At 45.4% G+C, this 20,542-nt stretch overlaps 1 protein-coding gene and 1 long non-coding RNA gene across 7 annotated transcripts in view; one reads left to right on the top strand and one right to left on the bottom strand.

Moving 5' to 3' along the window:
* LOC137534238 (uncharacterized) overlaps positions 1-20,542 on the top strand; it is a 372,799-nt gene that overhangs the window by 158,508 nt on the left and 193,749 nt on the right. The gene's annotated exons all lie outside the window — the stretch shown is intronic.
* The window catches only part of HECTD2 (HECT domain E3 ubiquitin protein ligase 2), a 146,176-nt gene that overhangs the window by 46,639 nt on the left and 78,995 nt on the right, over positions 1-20,542 (bottom strand). The window contains exons 6-11 of the mRNA XM_068255639.1: positions 16,911-16,975; positions 13,871-13,916; positions 13,662-13,771; positions 12,325-12,473; positions 5,529-5,652; positions 3,838-3,934 (exon numbers count right to left, since the gene is read on the bottom strand). Of these exons, the coding sequence (XP_068111740.1) occupies positions 3,838-3,934; positions 5,529-5,652; positions 12,325-12,473; positions 13,662-13,771; positions 13,871-13,916; positions 16,911-16,975 (591 nt within the window). The remainder of the gene's footprint in view (positions 1-3,837; positions 3,935-5,528; positions 5,653-12,324; positions 12,474-13,661; positions 13,772-13,870; positions 13,917-16,910; positions 16,976-20,542) is intronic.

The raw sequence follows: 20,542 nt of genomic DNA on the forward strand, positions 1-20,542 counted from the left end.
CTGTAAGCCGTTCCCATTGGCTTACATTGAGTGACAGGGTCAGGAGCCAATGAAAGCGGCTCCTGACCGGCGCACAGCGCTCTGCCGTCATATCGACAGGAGCAGCGGATTTTAGCGGCGATTCGTCGGGAAGCGGCGGTTTACTGGACCAGCACCCTCTGGTCCTTATTGGGGCAGAGGGTGCTGGTACTGAAGTGGTTAAAATAACTTTTCAGCATTCTGCTCTTGATAAAGTACCAAAAAGTAGGTGAAAAAGTACTTTCAAAAGTACTGTCAAAATTAAGAGCATTTTCTTGCTTGCTGGTGGCTCCAAAGGTATATTACTGAGAATGTGTGAGAAGATCACCTAAGAGAAAACTTAGAAAAAAAGTGGATCGAATAAGGGCCTATTGCCCATATGCAATGCACATTTTCTCCTAGGAAATACCGTACTTTTCAGACTATAAGACGCTCCTGACCATAAGCTGCACCTAGGTTTAGAGGACGAAAACCAGGGGAAAAATATATATACTAAACCTGGTGCATCCATGGTGAAGGGGCATCTTGTGGATTATGCCCCCTTTGTACCTCATTTCTCCTTGTACCTCGTGTCTCCCTGTGTCCTCCTCTGTCCTCGTTGTGTCCTCTGTATGTCCTCCATGTGTCAGCCTCTGTCCTCCTTGTGTCCTCTATGCCCCTTTGTTGCCCCCCTTGTGTCCTCCTCTAAGCTGCATTTGGACTATAAGATGCAGTGACTCCCCCCCCCCCCACACTTATGGGGAGAAAAAGTGAGTCTTGTAGTCAAAAAAAAAATACAGTAATTTTCCTTTTCTATTTAAAATAACATTATAACCATTTTACAATTGAAAGTTGTTGAAAAAGTACTATCAAAATTTATTTTGAGTATGTCTTTGCTTGCTGGTGGTTAAAAAGGCATTTTATGACAAGTTGTGAACATTTTACCTTGGAGAAAAAAAATTGAATTGCATATGGACCAATATCTGTTGCATCGGATTGCAACGGAGAAAATCACTGCATCACAACACGATGAAATGATATTCCTATGGGGCTATAGCACAGAGGATCTACAGGCCGATGTGCATGTTTACAGTGGCAGTGAGGCATACTTCCATTGTACTGTATGCCTCACTGTATGCTCGCATCACACCATTAACCTGCTATGAGACTTTATCAGCTCCGCTGCAATTGCTCAGCATCGCAACGCCATGTTAATAGTGTGAAAAGAGCCAAGATGTTTTAGGCAGGGGCCATACTTGACTATTTCCCACTCATGTTGTATGCATGTTGCCACAAAATCAATTTGCATTTGAATGGACAGCCCATGTAAACCAATAGCCTTGTTCGCGTCTAATGTGAATTTGTGCATGCAAGATAAGAAAACAGATGTCACCGCTTTGGACATTGTGAACATTTTCTCTATTTTTTTTTTACATTCGCTGCTGTGACAAAATGTGAATATATGCATTGTCTAATTCATTGTTTCTCAACATTTTATTGGTACGTGCCCCTTTTAAAACCCTGTGCTCCCTAAGTACCCCCTAGCATAGGAAACCTTATCACAAGTACCCCTTCACAAATATATATTTAATCGTAGTACATAATTGGTTCTAAACCATTTCCAAACATTGCGTTCAATTAACTAAAATACTAATTTGGTGTGTTTACTTAAAGGGATACTGTAGGGGGGTCGGGGGAAAATGAGTTGAACTTACCCGGGGCTTCTAACGGTTCCCCGCAGACATCCTGTGTTGGCGCAGTCACTCACCGATGCTCCGGCCCCGCCTCCGGTTCACTACTGGAATTTCAGACTTTAAAGTCGGAAAACCACTGTGCCTGCGTTGCCGTGTCCTCGATCCTGCTGATATCATCAAGAGCGCACAGCACAGGCCCAGTATGGTCTGTGTCTGCGCAGTACACTCCTGGTGACATCAGCGGGAGCGAGGACACGGGCGTGCAGGCGCAGTGGTTTTCTGACTTTAAAGTCAGAAATTCCAGAAGTGAACTGGAGGCGGGGCCGGAGCATCGGTGAGTGGCTGCGCGGGCACAGGATGTCTGTGGGGGACCATTAGAAACCCTGGGTAAGTTAAGCTCATTTTCCCCCGACCCCCTACAGTATCCCTTTAAGGACCAAGCTAATTGAAATCTGTTTTGGTGATCACCTGGCTGGCAGGGTGTAGATTTTAATTAGCCGCCGCAGCGCGCATCCGCCGTTTCCGTCACTCCCGCCAATCTCGCCACTTAACCTCCTTGGCGGTAATCCCGAGCTGAGCTCGGGGTATGCCGCCGGAGGTCGCCACTCAGGCCCTGCTGGGCCGATTTGCAATCTGAAAAAAGCAGCACACGCAGCCGGCACTTTGCCAGCCGCGTGTGCTGCCCGATCGCCGCCGCTCCGCGGCGGTCCGCCGCGTGCAGCGGCGAAAGAGGGTCCCCCCAGCCGCCCGAGCCCAGCGCAGCCGGAACAAACAGTTCCGGCCGGCGCTAGGGGCTGGATCGGGCGGCTCTGACGTCAGGACGTCGACTGACGTCCATGACGTCACTCCGCTCGTCGCCATGGCGACGAGGAAAGCGAAACAAGATAGGCCGCTCATTGCGGCCTATCTTGTTACTTTCGATTGCCGGAGGCGATCGAAAGTACGCTTCCGGAGCGCCCTCTAGTGGGCTTTCATGCAGCCAACTTTCAGTTGGCTGCATGAAATATTTTTTTTTTTAATTTAAAAAAAACCCCATTTCAGCCTCCCTGGCAAAATAAATAAACCGCCAGGGAGGTTAATCCCCGCTGTCTCTCGCCGACTGACAGCAGAGCCATGTGAGCGGGTCAGGAGTCTATTTCATTGGTTCTGTCTTTCAATGTAAGCAACTCCCATTGGCTTACATTGAAAGACAGGGTCAGGAGCCAATGAAGGCGTCCTAGAGACGGCAGAGTGGGTGGCCCAGGTTCCCGACGTGTGGCGATTGCAACGGGTATGTGCGCGATTCATCGTTATCTGTTGGGATTCCACCATTTCTGTACCATCGGTCTGTGGTCCTTAATGCCGCGAATACATGGGTCGATCCGGCGTCGACTACAGCCGCGTCCCCGCCGGCGGTCCTTATCAGCCGCTCGATTCTCTGCCATTGTCCGCCGGCGGGAATCGAGTGGGCGCGGGTCGAGCGGCATGATCGGGCCAGCTGAATATTATCAGCTGGCTGGATCAGCTGGTCGATACACGGTACAGAAACGTACCGTGTAGCCCCAGCATAAGAGGGCAGAGACCGCTGGTACTTAAGTGGTTAAGTAAGATTTATTATTTTCTAAAACTAAAATTGTTATTCTTGGTTAAAGAGACACTGAAGCGAGAATAAATCTCCCTTCAGTGCTTCTATTTAGCATGGGCATGTGAGCCCCTATTAAAAAAAAAAAAAGCCGCTGTCCCGCGGCTAAACGGGTGTCCCTTACCCCCCAACACCCCCCCCCCCCCTGCAAAATCTACGACCAACTTGGTCGTAGATTTTGCTGCTGTTGAGGCAGGGCTAATGGCTGCAGCCCTGCCTCTCAGCGCCGTCTATCAGCGGCGCATCGCCGCCTCTCCCCCGCCCCTCTCAGCGAAGGAAGACTGAGAGGGGCGGGGGAGAGGCGGAGATACGCACTGACAGAGGGCTGTGGCGGTTAGCCCTGCCTCTATGCGGAAGAGATCCCCGCAAAGAACGGAGAGGATTTGGGGGGTATGGGACCCCCGTTTAGCCGCGGGATAGTTAGTATAAATATTTTGTTTTCAGGTTTCACTGTCCCGATGTTTTTTTAATTTATAATTATAATTAAAAAAAATACATTGCACATTCACAAACCAGGTGACTTACTCTGGCAATACTGATCATCTGCTGTTCAGAGTCCTTTTGAATGATGACCTTTTTAGCGGCAATGGACAGAACGAAAGGAAACTGACAAAATGAAAACCTAGAAGACATAATTGTGGAAAAGTCGTGTGCTTCCCTTAATTATAGCAAGTTTATTTAAAGTCTGACTGCAGAGCTGGGCTGGGACAATGAAGAGATCGAAGCATTTCGCGTACTGCAGCCCACATTTGTTTGCATAACTAAAGTTTGGGAGGATAAGTGCAGCGTTCATATAATGCATTCCCACAGTCTATCAGAATATCCATTGTGAACAGGCGTCGGGTGCACATTGTATGAAGCACTGAGTTTATATTCTCGTACTAAAAATTGCGCTTCTATTCCTATATTCAGAACTCCTACGTTACAGCTGACTCATTTTTCCACATCAAGATGGGAGCCGCCTAGACATACCCACAAGAGTAATAAGGCCTAGTTATTTCACTGCCTCTTCCTCCCCTCTCACCTCTTTACCGCCTATGATTCCACTAAGGAGAAATGTTTTTATTTCATATATTCGGTTTACCTGAAATGTTTGAGAAAGCCACTTTAAAAGTTGAGTCTACTGGAGGTTAAAGCGGATCCGAGATGAAAAACTAACTATTACAAGTAACTTGTCTATATATCTTAGCTAAAGTTTAGATAGTTTACACAGCAAATCTAGCTGCAAACAGCTTAAATAGAATATGATTATTTCTTTCTGTGATGCAATGACAGCAGCCATGTTCTTTGTAAACATTACACAAAGGCAGGCTTATCTGCATCTTAAACAAAAAAACCTAATCCCTCCTCCTCCTCCTTCCTCCCCTCTGCCTCTGAAGTCTCTGGCTAGTAATACCTCCCCCTCCTCCTGCCCAGACTGAGCTCCCGTGAGCCCTTGCTACTGTCTGAAAGTGCCTTGGCTCTCTGAAAATCTGTGGGCGTGGCTTATTTAGTTTATAGGGAATTAACGTATTAAAACAAAAAAGTATTTGCACCTCTGACACTGTGGTTGTCCTTGGCAGGTTTTGGTGCGCCGTATCAATTATGTATAGAGTGCTTGGGGGCCCCAATGTAAAAATTGCATCGGGGCCCACAGCTCCTTAGCTACGGCACTGGGTCCAAACTACATGTAGCAATAGAACTGTCTGGCAAGCACCGTCTCTGCCATTGATACACAAAACAATGGAGTCTATCGTTTTTATGTATACCATGAGGGCAGTGGAGATGTGGAGTATCCAGGAAGCTAATACCAGAAGCTAATACCAGACGTTTATTTAGCTATGCAATCCTGTTAGCAGCATATTTCTCCATCAATTATACTGTAACCACAATAAAACCAGTAGCACCGGAAAAAGTCCAATAGAACAAACACAGGGCTTGATATGAACAACTTCACTTTTATTCTTCAAATCTAAGTCTTCTAGATTGCGGACATAGCATGCAAATACGATTTTCAGATTTCCAAATCACAAAAGAGACTGCCTGACATGTTTCACTGCCAAAAGCCACTTCCTCAGAGGCACACAGGATACAAACACATCAACTGCAGGATATAGGGAATGTAACACCGCAATCTGTAGTGAAGATAGTAACAAGCGCTCAGCAGCGATTCCATGCGCACCAAGCGCAGATATGGACTGGAGGTATTTTTGTATACATTTTATGATTGTACTCACCTGTGAGTGTTTCCATAGAACTGCCATGTTTGATAGTCTTCCATTAGATCAATATGATCCAATGTGGAATTATAGAAGTCAGTGTAGGGAATCATTGGTGGATTGCAAAGAGAATTTGCAGCATCTGTTGAAGCAAAATGATGAGATTACTTAAAGGGAACCTGTACTGAGTAAAAATATTAAAAATAAACACATAAAGGTAACTTCAAATGAACATTACATAGTTATACCTTGCCATCAGTTCCTCTCAGAAGTTCACCATTTTCTTCTGACAATGTTCCCTTTCAGTTCTGACAACATTTTGTCAGATCTGAAACATATCAGTTGCTGTCAGTTATAGCTGAGAGGACGACTGATGTGCCAAGTAATGTCTATGTTTCCCTATGGCTCAAGTGGGCAATGTTACAGTTTAACAGTGTGCTGACCAGAAAGCTGTTATGGGGTAATGGCCATTTTCAAAATGGAGGACGGAGAATTTCCTTGTTCACAGTGGACAAACAGGGCGCAGGAGAGGAGAAAGAGATTGAGGAGTAAACTACACAGGAGGTAAGTATGACTTGTGTATGTTTATTTTGACTTTTAATTTTCAGATCAGGTTTTCTTTAAAGTGAACCTTAAGCCAGAAAAAAAAAAAAAAAGCGGTTTACTCACCTGGGGCTTCTACCAGCCCCCTGCAGCAGTCCTGTGCCCTCACAGCCACTCACTAATCCTCTTGTCCCCCGCTGCCAGCTAGTTTCGTTTTTGCCGACAGGGCCGTCAGGACTAGCCACGCGTAGCTTTTTCCGCATTCCCGATTAATAGACCGCCAGGAGGGTTAATGAATGTGTCATTGAGCAAAAACAATAAAACAGTAAAACTTCAAAAGTAGATTTAAACATAAAATAAAACTGAGGTATAAATTTTTAGGAGAAGGAAGATAGATACAATTGTTTCATTCGGGTTTTTTTTGCCTTGGGTGTCCTTTAACGAACAAGCACATTACAAACAAATTCTGCTGTGATTCAATTGAGTCCCATGAACCACAATGCTCCCCCCAAAGGACTTTTTTTCTTTGCACTGAAAAATGTTTAATGTCTTCTCAGAGACTGGAGGCTGGAATACCTACCCTTCCACTGTCAATGGGTTACATGTATATTTTATTGGTTTGTGTTGTTCCCTAACTCTTCTGAGGTCTTCATGATCACTTGGGTCAGGATTGTGTTGTACCTTTTTGGCTTTCCTGTGTATTTGGAGGAACCCATACTTACCAGTGTGGAAGACTTACATAATTTATTATTACCTTTCTGGGCCTGAAGAAGTGGGCATTGACTCACAAAATGCATAGACTTATGATTACCACCAATTTGACATCTATGGTTACCAGTAAATTGATATCTATGGTCACCATTAATTTCAGGTGGCATCCAATGTTACGGGAGGAGAAAGCCAAATTAGATAAGGTTGTACTTCTCTTATACAGCAGCTATAGTATCAGATGTTCCAGGGCTATCTATTTATTATAAATAAATACATTTTTGTGCTAGATATAAACCACCCCTGTGTTATATCAGTCAGTGCCCGTGGCCCCGCCAGCAAAACTGAGGTGCCCCCTGCACACAACCCTGAGCCCTTCTCCTGTTCCCCCTTCCCCCAGTAGTTGTGGCTAGTTGATGCCGGGGGGCATGCAGAGTAGCGCAGAGAGAGGGGAAGTGTTGTCTCTGGTCTCCTCTTCTTGCTGAGAGCCCTGCGCTCATACTGACATCCTGAGGCTCCTGATCATGTCATGTATCTGGAGTCAGTGGATGTCAGCATAGAGCAGCATTGACTCGGTAAATGTAACAGTGAGCCCTTGATCTTGGCACTAGTGATGGGCCGGACCTCCGATTTTAGGTTCGCGAACTTCCGCGGAAGGTTCGGTTCGCGAAAAAGTTTGCGAACCGCCATAGACTTCAATGCGGAGGCGAACTTTGAAAAATAGTAAAAATTATGCTGGCCACAAAACTGATGGAAAAGATGTTTCAAGGGGTCTAACACCTGGAGGGGGGCATGGCAGAGTGGGATAGACGCCAAAAGTCCCGGGGAAAAATCTATATTTCACATAAACCCCTATTTTAAGGTGAATGTTCAATTACTGGCCTACACTGCTTACCCTCCTCCCTCCACCCTCCTACCGGAGGGAGGAGGGTCTCATCTGCCAGGGAATTATAGTATTTCAAAATCCAGCTTACATACCGTGGCTGGGATTTGAACCCAGGTCTGTGTGTGGTAGGTAAGTAACATAACCATTATACCACCAACACTACTAGCTGAAGCTAGCCTAGCATGTACCATTTATGCTTAATCCAAGAGAAAAATTAGACAAGACAAATAACATTTATATCACGCTTTTCTCCTGGCGGACTCAAAGCGCCAGAGCTGCAGCCACTAGGGCACACTCTATAGGCAGTAGCAGTGTTAGGAAGACTTGCCTAAGGTCTCCTACTGAATAGGTGCTGGCTTACTGAACAGACAGAGCCGAGATTCGAACTCTGGTCTCCTGTGTCAGAGGCAGAGCCCTTAACCATTACACCATCCAGCCACTGCTTAAGGATTTGTAGCCAGACATGGCCTTGCCTTTTGTGTTGAACCGTTGTCCAAAGAGAACCCCAGATAGCCAGGTAGATTCATCTCTCTCTCTCTCTCTCTCTCAGGGATGGTCACCGCTATCCGCGGAATTGTATTTTTGAGCATAAATGGATTGCGCATAAATGGTACATGCTAGGCTGGCTTCAGCATGTAGTGTTGGTGGTAGTTAGTTACCTACCACACACTGAGACCTGAAGCCAGCCTAGCATGTACCATTTATGCTCAATCCAAGAGAAAAATTAGGTTGCTTAACCTCCTTGCCAGTTATCCAGAGCTCAGCTCGGGGTAACCTGCGTAGGAGGATTTCTCAGGCCCCGCTGGGCCGATTTTCACAATTTTTTTTCCTGCACGCAGCTAGCACTTTGCTAGCTGCGTGCAGTTTTCGATCGCCGCCGATTCGCCGCTACCCGCCGTGCCGCGCCCCCCCCCCCCCCCTCCAGACCCCTTGCGCAGCCTGGCCTATCAGTGCCAGGCAGCGCTGAGGGGTGGATCGGGATTCCCTCTGACGTCCCGGCGTCCATGACGTCATCCCGCCCGGTCGCCGTGGCTAGGATAGGGAGATGCCGCTTGTCAGCCCTCGGCTCGCCACACGATTTAAAAAAATATATATTTTTTTAAAAGTGCTGCGCTGCCCCCTTGCCGCCAGAATTGTAACGGCAAGGGGGTTAAGGATTTGTAGCATAAGCCAACTCACATTGGCTGGGAATTGAAGCCAGGCTGGGCTGGGAATTGAACCCAGGTCTGTGTGTGGTAGGTAACTAACTTAATGGCATGTACCATTTTATGCTCAATCCATTTATGCTCAAAAATACAATTCCGCGGATAGCGGTGACCATCCCTGAGAGAGAGAGAGAGAGAGAGGGAGAGAGAGAGAGAGAGATTAATCTACCTGGCTATCTGGGGTTCTCTTTGGATAACTGTTGAACACAAAAGGCAAGGCCATGCCTGGCTACAAATCCTTAAGCAGTGGCTGGTTGGTGTAATGGTTAAGGGCTCTGCATCTGACACAGGAGACTAGAGTTCAAATCTCGGCTCTGTCTGTTCAGTAAGCCAGCACCTATTCAGTAGGAGACCTTAGGCAAGTCTTCCTAACACTGCTACTGCCTATAGAGCGTGCCCTAGTGGCTGCAGCTCTGGCGCTTTGAGTCTGCCAGGAGAAAAGCGTGATATAAATGTTATTTGTCTTGTCTAATTTTTCTCTTGGATTAAGCATAAATGGTACATGCTAGGCTAGCTTCAGATAGTAGTGTTGGTGTTATAATGGTTATGTTACTTAGCTACCACACACAGACCTGGGTTCAAATCCCAGCCACGGTATGTAAGCTGGATTTTGAAATGCTATAATTCCCTGGCAGATGAGTAGGAGGGAGGAGGGTGGATAAGGAACAAGCCTACAAGAGCCTAACTAAACTCTCCCTAGCAGAGTCTGTCAGCAGCTGTCCCTTAACTAATTAGTGTAGGCAAACGAGTGAGTAAAACTGCTCAAGGACCTTGCCTTTTATAAGGGGGGGGGGGGCTCCAGGAGTGAGTGCAGTCTGATTGGCAACAATGTGCCTGCTGACTGTGATGTAGAGGGTCAAAGTTCTGCTCAATAGAGCATTATGGGGCGAATCGAACTTCCGGGAAAGTTTGCCTTCGCGAACCACCCGAAGTTCGCCTGGAACCGTTCGCCGGCGAACCGTTCGGCCTATCTCTACTTGGCACTAGAGAGGGAGGAAGAGGAGTGTACAAGAAGGGAAGGGAGGATGAGCAGGCCCCTATAGCTGACCCCTCGCAATCATGAGGCTATTGTTAAAGAGAAACTGAGACTAAAGGTAGCCATACACTGGTCGATTTGCCATCAGATTCGACCAACAGATAGATCCCTCTCTGATCGAATCTGATCAGAGAGGGATCGTATGGCTACCTTTACTGCAAACAGATTGTGAACCGATTTCAGCCTGAAACTGTTCACAATCTGTGGTGGTGGAGGTGCTGCTGCTGCCGCTCCCTCCCCCCCCCCCGCATACATTACCTGCTCCGCCGGTGCGACTCCCCAGGTCTCCGCTGTCTTCTCCGCTCTGGTCTGGTCTCCGGGTCCAGCAGGCTTCACTTCTTCCTGCCAAGCAGGAAGTTTAAACAGTAGAGCGCCCTCTACTGGTTAAACTTCCTGCCGGGCAGGAAGAACTGAAGCATGCCGGAGACCAGACCAGAGCGGAGACGGAGCAGCGGTGACCAGGGAAAGTTGTGCCTGGCGGAGCAGGTAATGTATTGCCGCTCTATTGCGTCGGTCGTCGGGCACTCGAACGCCGCTAGCGACGCGCTCCCTACCCGCGGGCGATCGACGGTAATTTCCCGCACGGAGCAATCGAAGGGATCGATCTATTTCGGGACGAAATAGATCGAAATTTAGCGTGTAGCGTGAACGATGTGACAGCAGATTCGATCCCAGTGATCGAATCTGCTGTTGATCGGCGGGGAATCGGCCTAGTGTATGGCCAGCTTAAGCACCCTCATGTATTTTACCTTATAAATCAGTGGGAACATGACAGTAAACACCTAATCTGCTCTTTGTTTCATTGTTCTCTTTTTAAACATGACTGTTATCACCTCTGATAAGAATCTCCGACTGAGCACTCAGTCTAGCTTTGCTACAGAATGATTATAGCTGAGACTGTGTTCTTTGGTGTCTCAAGCCCAAGCCTGCCCCCTGCTGGCTCTACTCAGGAATTATTATAGCTGAGTCATTATAGCAAAGACAGACTGAATGCTCAGTATGGGATTCTTATCACAGCTGATAACAGACCCTTTTAGCAGTGAGGATGAAATAGAGAGCATGGTAAATGTTTTCTCTAATGTTACCACTGATTTCTATGGTAAAATACATGAGGGTGCTTCGTCTCTGGTTCACTTTCAGCCATTGATTTGGGTCTGTCCTTGATTGGGCTTGCAATGCATTATATGTAAAATGTACATTATTTTTCCACAGCTCTCTATATAAATTCCTTGCCTTCTTTTGTATTTGTACTTCTATACATACAAGCGTTAGATCTTCTCTAACTGCACACTATAGCTGTATAACCTCTCTCCAGCTTTGATATCACACTTTCAATCCATGGCACTACATATCTGCCAGGCACATCACATCATTGCCCTTGTGATCATAGCCCTTGTAACTTTGCTAAGCTTTGAAAGGTTTGACTTTTCTCAACCAAAGTGGAATGTTGCTTTAAACCTTTCGGGACTGGGCGGGTCTGGCCCCTTAAGGACCAGAGCCATCCGTTTCCTATTCTGCCCTGTGATTACTGTGATTGGCTCACACTAATCACAGGCTCATGAGCCAATTAAAATGGCTCCTGACCAAAATGTGTAAGCTCTGCTGTCACTGAGACGATCGAGCGGGTGCAGCCACAGAACAGCGGCGCAAATGTCGTAAGTTAGCGGCAGCAAACAATTGGAGTCTACGTCCTGTCAGAGCCACACAGCCACTGGCAGGACGTAGATTTCAACTATGTTCAGTCCGGAAAGGGTTAAGAATGTGATGTATTATTGAGCTTGACAACATTTATCCCAAAACTGAGCCAGTTTAAGATGGACAAACCCCTTAAAGCAAACCTGAAGTGAAAATAAACTGATTATCTAAGCAATTGTATGCATAGTCCTAATTCCTAAATTGGACTACCCTAGAATCTTAGCCTTTATTTTGTTTTTTAAATGTCAAAATCACACTCTTTTTTTTTTTTTTTTTTTTTTTTTTTTAAATTCAACTTGGGAACATAAGGATAGTGGTTTTTTTTTTGTTTTGTTTTTTTTTAATATTAATCAGTTCCAATACAGAAAGACTGAACTTATCTGCACTTCAGTCTGAAAGTAAGAAAGTGTCATTCAGAGCTCTGGATTCTTAACCATTACAGTGAGAAAAAAGGAACACAACCTAGTTCTATCTCATGAGGGTGTTGTTTTGCACGTTACCCTTGCAACGCTCGTGTTACTTGGGTAACCCGGGTCATGCTAATTCGGCAACAAGCGACAAGCTGTCAGCGGTATTAGATTTAAAATTGCCGTGCGCTGCTTGTGCACAGCAATCTCGCCATAGGTTAGTGAATCAGGCCCCATATTACATGTCACTCCTGGCATCAGATTGAAACAAAACAACCGTGTTAAGTACCAGCCAACGTGTATAAAGCCAGAAGAAGGTATTTGTTACACATACTTAGCAATGCTAGAACTTTGGTTGCAGATGGAATCCACCAAGTACATTTTGTTAGAGGAGGAAACTCTTCAGGTTTTGCAGGAAAAAGGCGCAAGGAGATAAACTGTAGCACTCGCTCTACCAGCTGCTTGAAACGTTTTGGCGACATCCTAAAAGGTTAAAAAGAACATTATTTAAAGTTTATTTCCAATCACAGAAACAAGACAAAAAAATGCATGTACACACAAGGCAGTCCGTGCACCGCTTCTATATTTGCGATTATTCCACTGTACACAGTCACATAGCAGATGTACACATTTCCATAGCATAACATTGCATTAAGGATCAATCTGACCTTATCTATGATATGTGCTGGGACAGGTGGGGAAGGGTGACCAGGGGGTGCCGTCCGGATCACATCTGGTCACTCTTCCCCACCTGTCCCAGCTCATATCCTGAATAAGCCTGTATGCACGATTCTTTGCCAATCCCCCTAGACAGCAGAGTGGACAGAGCCGGAAAAAAATATATCAGCAGGCGATTTAAAGGTGCAGCGGACCTATTTATCCCCAGTTACTGAGTGCCAGGTGAATTCCCTCTTGTGTGTGCAAAAAAAAAAAAAAATGCTACCTGATCCAGGGGGGGGGGGGGGGGGGGGCGGCTTGCTAGCCTGATCAGGTAGCGTCAAATACCGCTGCTCCTGCAATTGCCGACTTTTGCTAAGAAAAAAAAAGCATGGCCACGACCCCTGGTGTCACTACGCTGCAGCTCTGTCTCTACATGGAGCAGGGAGACGGGGGAGAGGCGTGGCAGAAGGTAGAAGGGGCAGGGGAGAGGCAAAGCTGGGCAATTAAAGCTGGGGAAGGGGAATTCCTGACACCAGAGTGGGCGTTTTGCAGCAGTACTTCTCCTCCTGCAAAGGACGCCCCTTTCCCTCATAGGTTGCCAACAAGCAGCTTGTCAGCAATTTCAGGGGCTGAGAGCGCTGCCCCCCTGTGCCGCCTTGGGTACACTTGAAGTCTTCATTTAGTTATCATTATACTAAACATTTTGATGCAAAGGTTGCAGTTTTCCTACCACCAGTCTGCCTTAACTAGCATCTTTGGGGCATTGCCACCAGTCTGCCTTAGTTAGCATCTTTGCTGGTCAGGGCTACCTATGCCGAGACTAGTATATGTATATCCCGAAAAAATAAGGATACTGACTAAAAATAACTGTCTAGAGCCAGTTAATTTTACACAGATTTTGCATTTTGAGTCATTAGATGGCTTTGTCACTTTGAGTAGCAGTTAAAAATGCATTAATGCAGCATTTTACAAAATGCTTTTCCAAGATTTGTATTTGGGACAGTTTCTTACTTTTTGAACCAGTTCATTAACAAAGTGTGGTCGGCGTCCGACAGCGTGGCGATCTGTCTGAGCAGATGTGCGTAGATTACATACGTTGATGTGCTGCTGAACTGTGGATTCTTAAATGACAAAACAAATACAGGCGTGTTAGAAAATGACAATTCTGACTTTAAAAAATAAAATGGAACACATTTAGGTACGATCAATCATCTCCTGACCTGTGTTAAGATAAAATAGGCTCGAAGGTCGTCTTTTGTTCTTGGCCTAATAAAGCAGATCCAAAAGTAAACAAAGTGTTTATCAGTTTAAGCAGTAACATACATTTTGTTTACAAAGTTGGAATAAATGTTCTCTTTACCTAGTAAGGGCCCTTTTCCACTACCCTGTATTTTGCGATCTGATCGCTTAGAGATCACAAAATGCAGTATACAGTAAAACTAATGGAAACCGCGGCGGCCATTTCCATTAGTGCAATCTGATTGCGTTGAGATTTTGTGCCAAGCGCAATCGTCATCCGTCCTGCTGCATTTTGGATACGTTTAAGCTCTCTATACGGAGTATAGGAGCTCAATCGCATTCGTGGAAATGAGCTTGAAACACTATCATATCGTAGCGCAATTCCGATTGCAATCGCGTTTCACAGTGGAAAAGATCGCAAACAGGAGCCAGTAGGTGACTCTTCCATAGTTGTACTATTTAGTATGCCAATCGAGGCAAATTAAAAGGACATCTGAACTGAGAAGGCATATGGAGGCAGCCATATTTATTTCCTTTTGAACAATACCAGTTGCCTGGAAGTACTGCTGATCTCTTTGCAGTAGTATATGAATCGCACACCTGAAAGAAGCATGCGGGTAATACAGTCAGGATTCAATCATAAATGTCTGATCTGCTGAACGCTTGTTCAGGGTTTATGGCTAAAAGTATTAGAGGCAAAGGATCAGCAGGACAGCCAAGCAATGGGCATTGATTAAAAGGAAATAAATATGGCAGCCTCCATATCTCTCAGTACAGGTGTCCTTTAAAGCGAAAGTTATATACTGTATTCACAAACTTTATCAGCTAAACCCAGATTTGTGGACCAGATGTTTGTTTCGCTTTTGTTGTCTCTCACTTTCAAAGCATTTGGACTTTGCCTTTATACAGCAGCTTATAAATACCCCAAGTGCTTCACAACTTTATCTGGCTGAATAAACACTTTTCTCTTCTTTTCTGCTATCAGGTCTGATGTTAGTAAATCCTCGTACACACAAGCTGCCCCCAATGACATTGTGGGGCAGCTGCACACATTTTCAGCTAAGTGACCCACAATCCACCAAATGAGTGGTAATGAGCCTGGTGTGCTTGTACTGCCCACCGGATGCCTCTCACATCATGCCTTCTGCCCTTTCCACTGACAGTACACACTCAGCTGTAGCAGTAGTGTTGGTGTTCGAATTCAGCCCCATTTAGCTCTGAACCTGCAGACAGGGTCAGGGGGAGGTCACTTAATTGCGCACCATGGAGCATTCACATGACTGATACTTCCTACTTCCAAAGCCAAAAGGAGGAAGTATCAGATTCAGGAGAAGCTTAACCTCCTTGGCGGTAATCCCGAGCTGAGCACTTTGCTAGCTGTGTGAACTCACCGCTCACCGCCGATTCACCGCCGCTCGCCGCGTTAGAGGGTGCCCCCCTCCCCCGAGACCCCTGCGCAGCCTGGCCAATCAGTGTCAGGCAACACTGAGGGGTGGATCAGGACTCCCTCTGTCGTGACGTCGGTGAAGTCATCGCGCCCTTCGCCATGGCGACGGGGGAAGCCCTAATGGAAATCCCATTCAGAACGGGATTTCCTGATGGGCCTGATCGCCGGAGGCGATCGGAAGGGGAGGGGGGATGCCGCTGTGCAGCGGCTATCATGTAGCTAGCGCTAGGCTAGCTACATGATTTAAAAAAATAAATAAATAAAAACTGCTGCGCTGCCTCCCTGGCGGTTTTAATTGACCGCCAGGGAGGTTAAGGAGGTGATCTCCCCCTGACCCTGTCCGCAAGTTTGGTGCTGAAGTGTGGTGCTTGGGTCAATTCAGAATTATGTTACGAATTCTACAACACTATACAGCAGCGTACCTATAAAATGCTTGTTCCCCGAAGAAATGTTGTCTTAACAAGCAGCAAATTTTTTTTAGGGGATAGGGGTTCCGAACAGTGAGTAGCAATTCTTAACGGGTAATATTATGAATAGTGCATGTGTATAAGAAGGCTAAAGAGGAACTTTAACCTTGGATTGAACTTCATCCTAATCAGTAGCTGATAACTCCTTTCCCATGAGAAAAATGTATCTTTTCTCAAATAGATCATCAGGGGGCTCTGTGTGGCTGATATTGTAATGAAACCCCTCCCACAGTGTGATGTCAGGACCATGGCTCTGACAGTTTGCAGTCTGTGAACCTCATTGCATTGTGGGATATAATGGCTGCTTCCAACTGCCAAGCAAGCAGTATCTCTCTTTACGGAATGTCAGTTTACTGAGAGTTCTGAGCACAGGGCTGCTATCACCTGGCAGAACTAAAGAGGCCACCAACTGTGATAAATTTCAGAATGTAACTCAGGGAGAGGAAAGATTTTACAATGGGCTGACTGACTTTATAATCGATAAATTAATATTGTAAAAAAGAAATCAATTTTATTCATTGTGTTATTTTCACTACAGTTCCTCTTTAAGTTAGGGTAAAATTTTGTTCAAGGTACCATTTGTGTGTTTTGTTAAAGATTTTTTGCATTAGTTTGGCAGCTAATGGTAGTAAATGAGGCCTTTTCCATCCAATGCGAATTTTTGTACACATGAAAAAATGAGGTCCTGAATAATTTTTTTTAGACAACGCATCCAATTTGCATGCAATGCTTTGCATAGGCAATGCATAGCACCACGAATTTGCACGTTATTTGCTAGCGAGAAAATTTGCATTAAATCCATGGTTACAGGAAGTTGCCAGTAGTCATGATTAAGCTGTTACTAGGCAGTTATATTTGTCTAATGCATATTTTGCGTGTAAAAATTCACATAAAAACATTTCGAAATTTACAAGCAAATTTTCACCAATCAGAAAAATCTTATACGATTTTTTGGGACGTTAAAATTTCACACTACAGTGGAAACATAATTAAACTTAGCATTTTCTCAACTAAGAATTGGAGACCCCTGATAACAGCTAGGTGGCAGTATATATCAATAAGTGGTTTAACAAAAGGTAATTTGCAAAGGTGACAAGCTGACCTTACCCTTTCCACTCCCGCAGCAAGCTGTTAATGATCCCTTTCAGCACAGTCTTCTGGATATCTTGAGCCTGGAAGAGTGAATACAGGAAACGTTTGTCTCTGGTACATAGCTGACAATCCTCCTTCCACTATAAATATTGCTAGCTGTAAGTCCTGTAAGCTAGAATGCACACTACACTGATGATGATCTAATATCTCAGTAATGACATTCTCAAACACCCCATCCACAACAAATCTGTTTTCTTTGTCTTCAGCATCAACACAGAGCTTTCTCCAATCCCACAGCAATCCACAGTACATTGCAGGTGTCTCAGCAGGCAAGGGGAGGTGCTATACATTGCTTTGTAGGATGAAATAAGTGCAGCCAAAGCCTGAATTATCTCAGGCCACAGCTAGGGTTGCTGAAATCACAACCACAAAATTAAATTCCATTTACCCACTGCTCTGTGTTTATTATGTAGTCTACATGCAGTCTGCATTGCAATCATTCCATTATAATCATAATTGTTACTGTTGCAATTGATCTTATCTCAGTCAGCCTAGCTCTATTCTGGTACATTGCTGAAGAGGGGGAAGCTTGTTATTGCCCCCCCCCCCCCTCAATTCCTGATCCTCACTGATTGGCTGAGGGCAGTTCAGTCTGACTGGCTGAGAAGGGAAATGCCCCTCAGCCCTCTGCAGAAGCTGCTGAAATATGGGGGGAGGGGGTGTTTAGTCCTGAGGCTTCCCCAACCTTCCTGTGCCCCTCCTGCACTGCGCTGCAACCCTTTAAACAATCTTCACTATTAATACTGATGATTGCTCGTGGACTCGCTCCCCTCCATGTACAAGCGTGGCCACACTGCGCAGGCGCAAAGTATAGCCTGCGCCATACCATGCAGCTGCTCATGTACAGCTTTTTCTCCATGCTTCTGCACAGGCGCAAGGTATGGCCTGTGCAGTATTGTACATGCAGGATATAGAGGTCATGAAGAGGAAAAGGGTCCGGCTGTGTACATATTAGTACGCCACGGGTGAGTTGGGCGCCGGGAAAGAGACTAAGGACAGCTCTCCCTGCTGCTGATAAACTCTATCCATCGATTGCCGGAGCCCCGAATTACTCTTGTGTGCCCTGTGCAGCATTACATTGCTGCTATGGGATGCCTGGTTTCTGCGCCCGGTGGTGAGTTCCGTGCGCCGAAACCACCTGCTTTGCCGGATGAGAGCAGAGGGGTCAAGAACATCGGGGAAGCCTTACAGGTTTAGATTCAACTTTAGATTGTAAGTCTTGGGCCGGGTCTGCCCTCCCCGGGACCTTCTTGACCTTGCGACCCCACCAATGGCAGTTTCCAAGGACTAATATTGAATTGAATTAATCATGTATCTTATACCCTGTTTGCATGTATAACCTTGGGCTATGTTCTATAACCGTGTGACATCTCTCTGTCTTACACTCCTTCTTGACATTGTATGTATCCCTATTTATTGTCCAGTGCTACGTAATATGTTTCCACTTTATAAAAACAATTAACAATAATTTACCTACACAATCTCTTCATAGTATTTAAAGGACCACTGAAGCAAGAGATATATGGAGGCTGCCATATTTATATTCTTTTAAAGGACAACAATCGTGGAACAGGCAGTTAAAATCTGACAGGTTTTGTGCCAGTCCATCTCCTCATGGGGTATTTTCAGGGTTTTCTTTGGTTTCAGCAGCATTTTCTGAGCAGCTGTTTAACTGCCACAATAGTAAGATACCAGCCAGCCTATTTTGTCAGGTAGACTTTGCAACTGCTGTTCAGGAAAACAAAGAAAACCCTTAGAATCCCCCATGAGGAGATGGACTGGCCCAAAACCTGCCAGTTCTGTCAGGTTTTAACTGCCTACCTTTTTCGTGATAGTAGTCTTTTAAACAATACCAGTTGCCTGGCAGACCTGCTGATGTATGCAGTGGTGTCAATAATGTCAGAAATACTTGATCTGCTGCATGTTTGATCAGGGTCTATGGCTAAAAGTATTCGAGTCAGAGGATCAGCAGGACAGCCAGGCAACTGGTATTGCTTATAAGGAAAACAATGTGGCAGCCTCTAAATCTCTCTCGCTTCAGTTGTCCTTTAAAGTTTCATACTACAAAGAAGTGGTAAAATTGTACAATAAAAATTGTGTTTGTAAACCCTGTGTGGGGGCTTACAAGCATTAAAAAACATGAATCACCTGAGAAGTGATGGTCAAGTAGATGTAAATAACTTCGAGTTGATGCAAATTGTTATGCAAATCTATGCAGCTTGAAAATGAACCTACACCTGAGACTGCACTTTTTAAATCTATATTTTTAACTTTTATGCTGAATACACACAAACTGTTTCCCGTCAGGCTGACAGGAATCGGCTGATTATTTCTGCCATGTCTGCTCTGCTCCCGTTCGATAACGGGATCCATTTTCTGAAGTCATCAAGGTAAAATCAATCCCGTTATCGATTAGGAGCAGTTTGGACATGTACATATGATGCCGTTTCCTGTCAGATTAAAGTGTAACTGTCAGGCATAAAATCAAAAATCAATTCTTTATTTTATTTTCAGTTTACCTGACTCTTGTTTGGTACATAGCTGCATAAAGGAAGTTGCAGGGCATGCTGGGTTGTCTTTTTTTTTTTTTTTGCTTCTTTACTTCCCCCTCAGACTTAACTGATGCAGCCAGATTGGCTGAAGCCTCTTCCCCCCCTGGTTTCCCCTCCCACACCTCTGTTCCTCTCTGATTGGCCAATATTTCTCATGCTGAGACAATGCACTTTCTATTGCAGAGCTGGGTAGGAGTGCCTGAAGACTGGGAGGAGGGCGGGCAATGCATACACAATCAGGCAGAGGAGAGTAAGGGAGGAAAGTCTATCAGGATTTGCTTCACGATAGACCCAGTTAAAATGGAGAATTCTAAGAAATGTTTTCTTTTCTCTTTTTCTTTTACTGAAAAAAACACTAAAATCCAAAACGTGGACCGTGCAATACATATGTTATACAAGTAGAGCAAGTATTTATCTACTTGTATATGTGTATTATTTTCTGAGATAGTATGGCTGACAGCTCTTCTTGTTTTTTTTTTTTATTTTTTTATTTGTTTTTTTTTGCAATTTGAATTTGCAGCCTTCCTCAGACTTGATTCCTGTATACTGACATCATTTAGAACTAAATGATGCCAGTATACAGTACAAGAATCAAGTCTGAGGAAGGCTTCATAGCCGAAAGCTTATTCCTTTTCTTCGTTAGCCAACAAATGGTATCATCTTGATTCAAAACTTATTTTTTGATACTTTAGCACAGTGGTTCTCAACCTGGGGTCCGCAGAACCCTGGGGGTACATTGGCAGCTGTCAGGGGTCCCCCAGGGGTCGCAGACAAAATGGCAGATCTCGCCCCCAGGAGAGAAGTGTCAGGCAGGTCAGGCTCGGAGGCACGGGCGCAGCAACTTACTTAGCTCCGTTTCTGCATGGACTCCTATCGCCGGGCTCTCCTCTTGTCCGGGCTCTCCCTGTCGCCGCCTCGTGTCCTGTTGCCATGGTCACCCGACAGCTGGCGGAAGTAACCATAGCGGAAAGACGCGGCGAGAGGAGAAGAGCCCAGCGAGCGGAGTCTGCGTGGGAATGGGGCTACGTACGATTA

Source organism: Hyperolius riggenbachi, chromosome 10, assembly GCF_040937935.1.
Source record: "Hyperolius riggenbachi isolate aHypRig1 chromosome 10, aHypRig1.pri, whole genome shotgun sequence".
Classification (NCBI taxonomy): Eukaryota; Metazoa; Chordata; class Amphibia; order Anura; family Hyperoliidae; genus Hyperolius; species Hyperolius riggenbachi.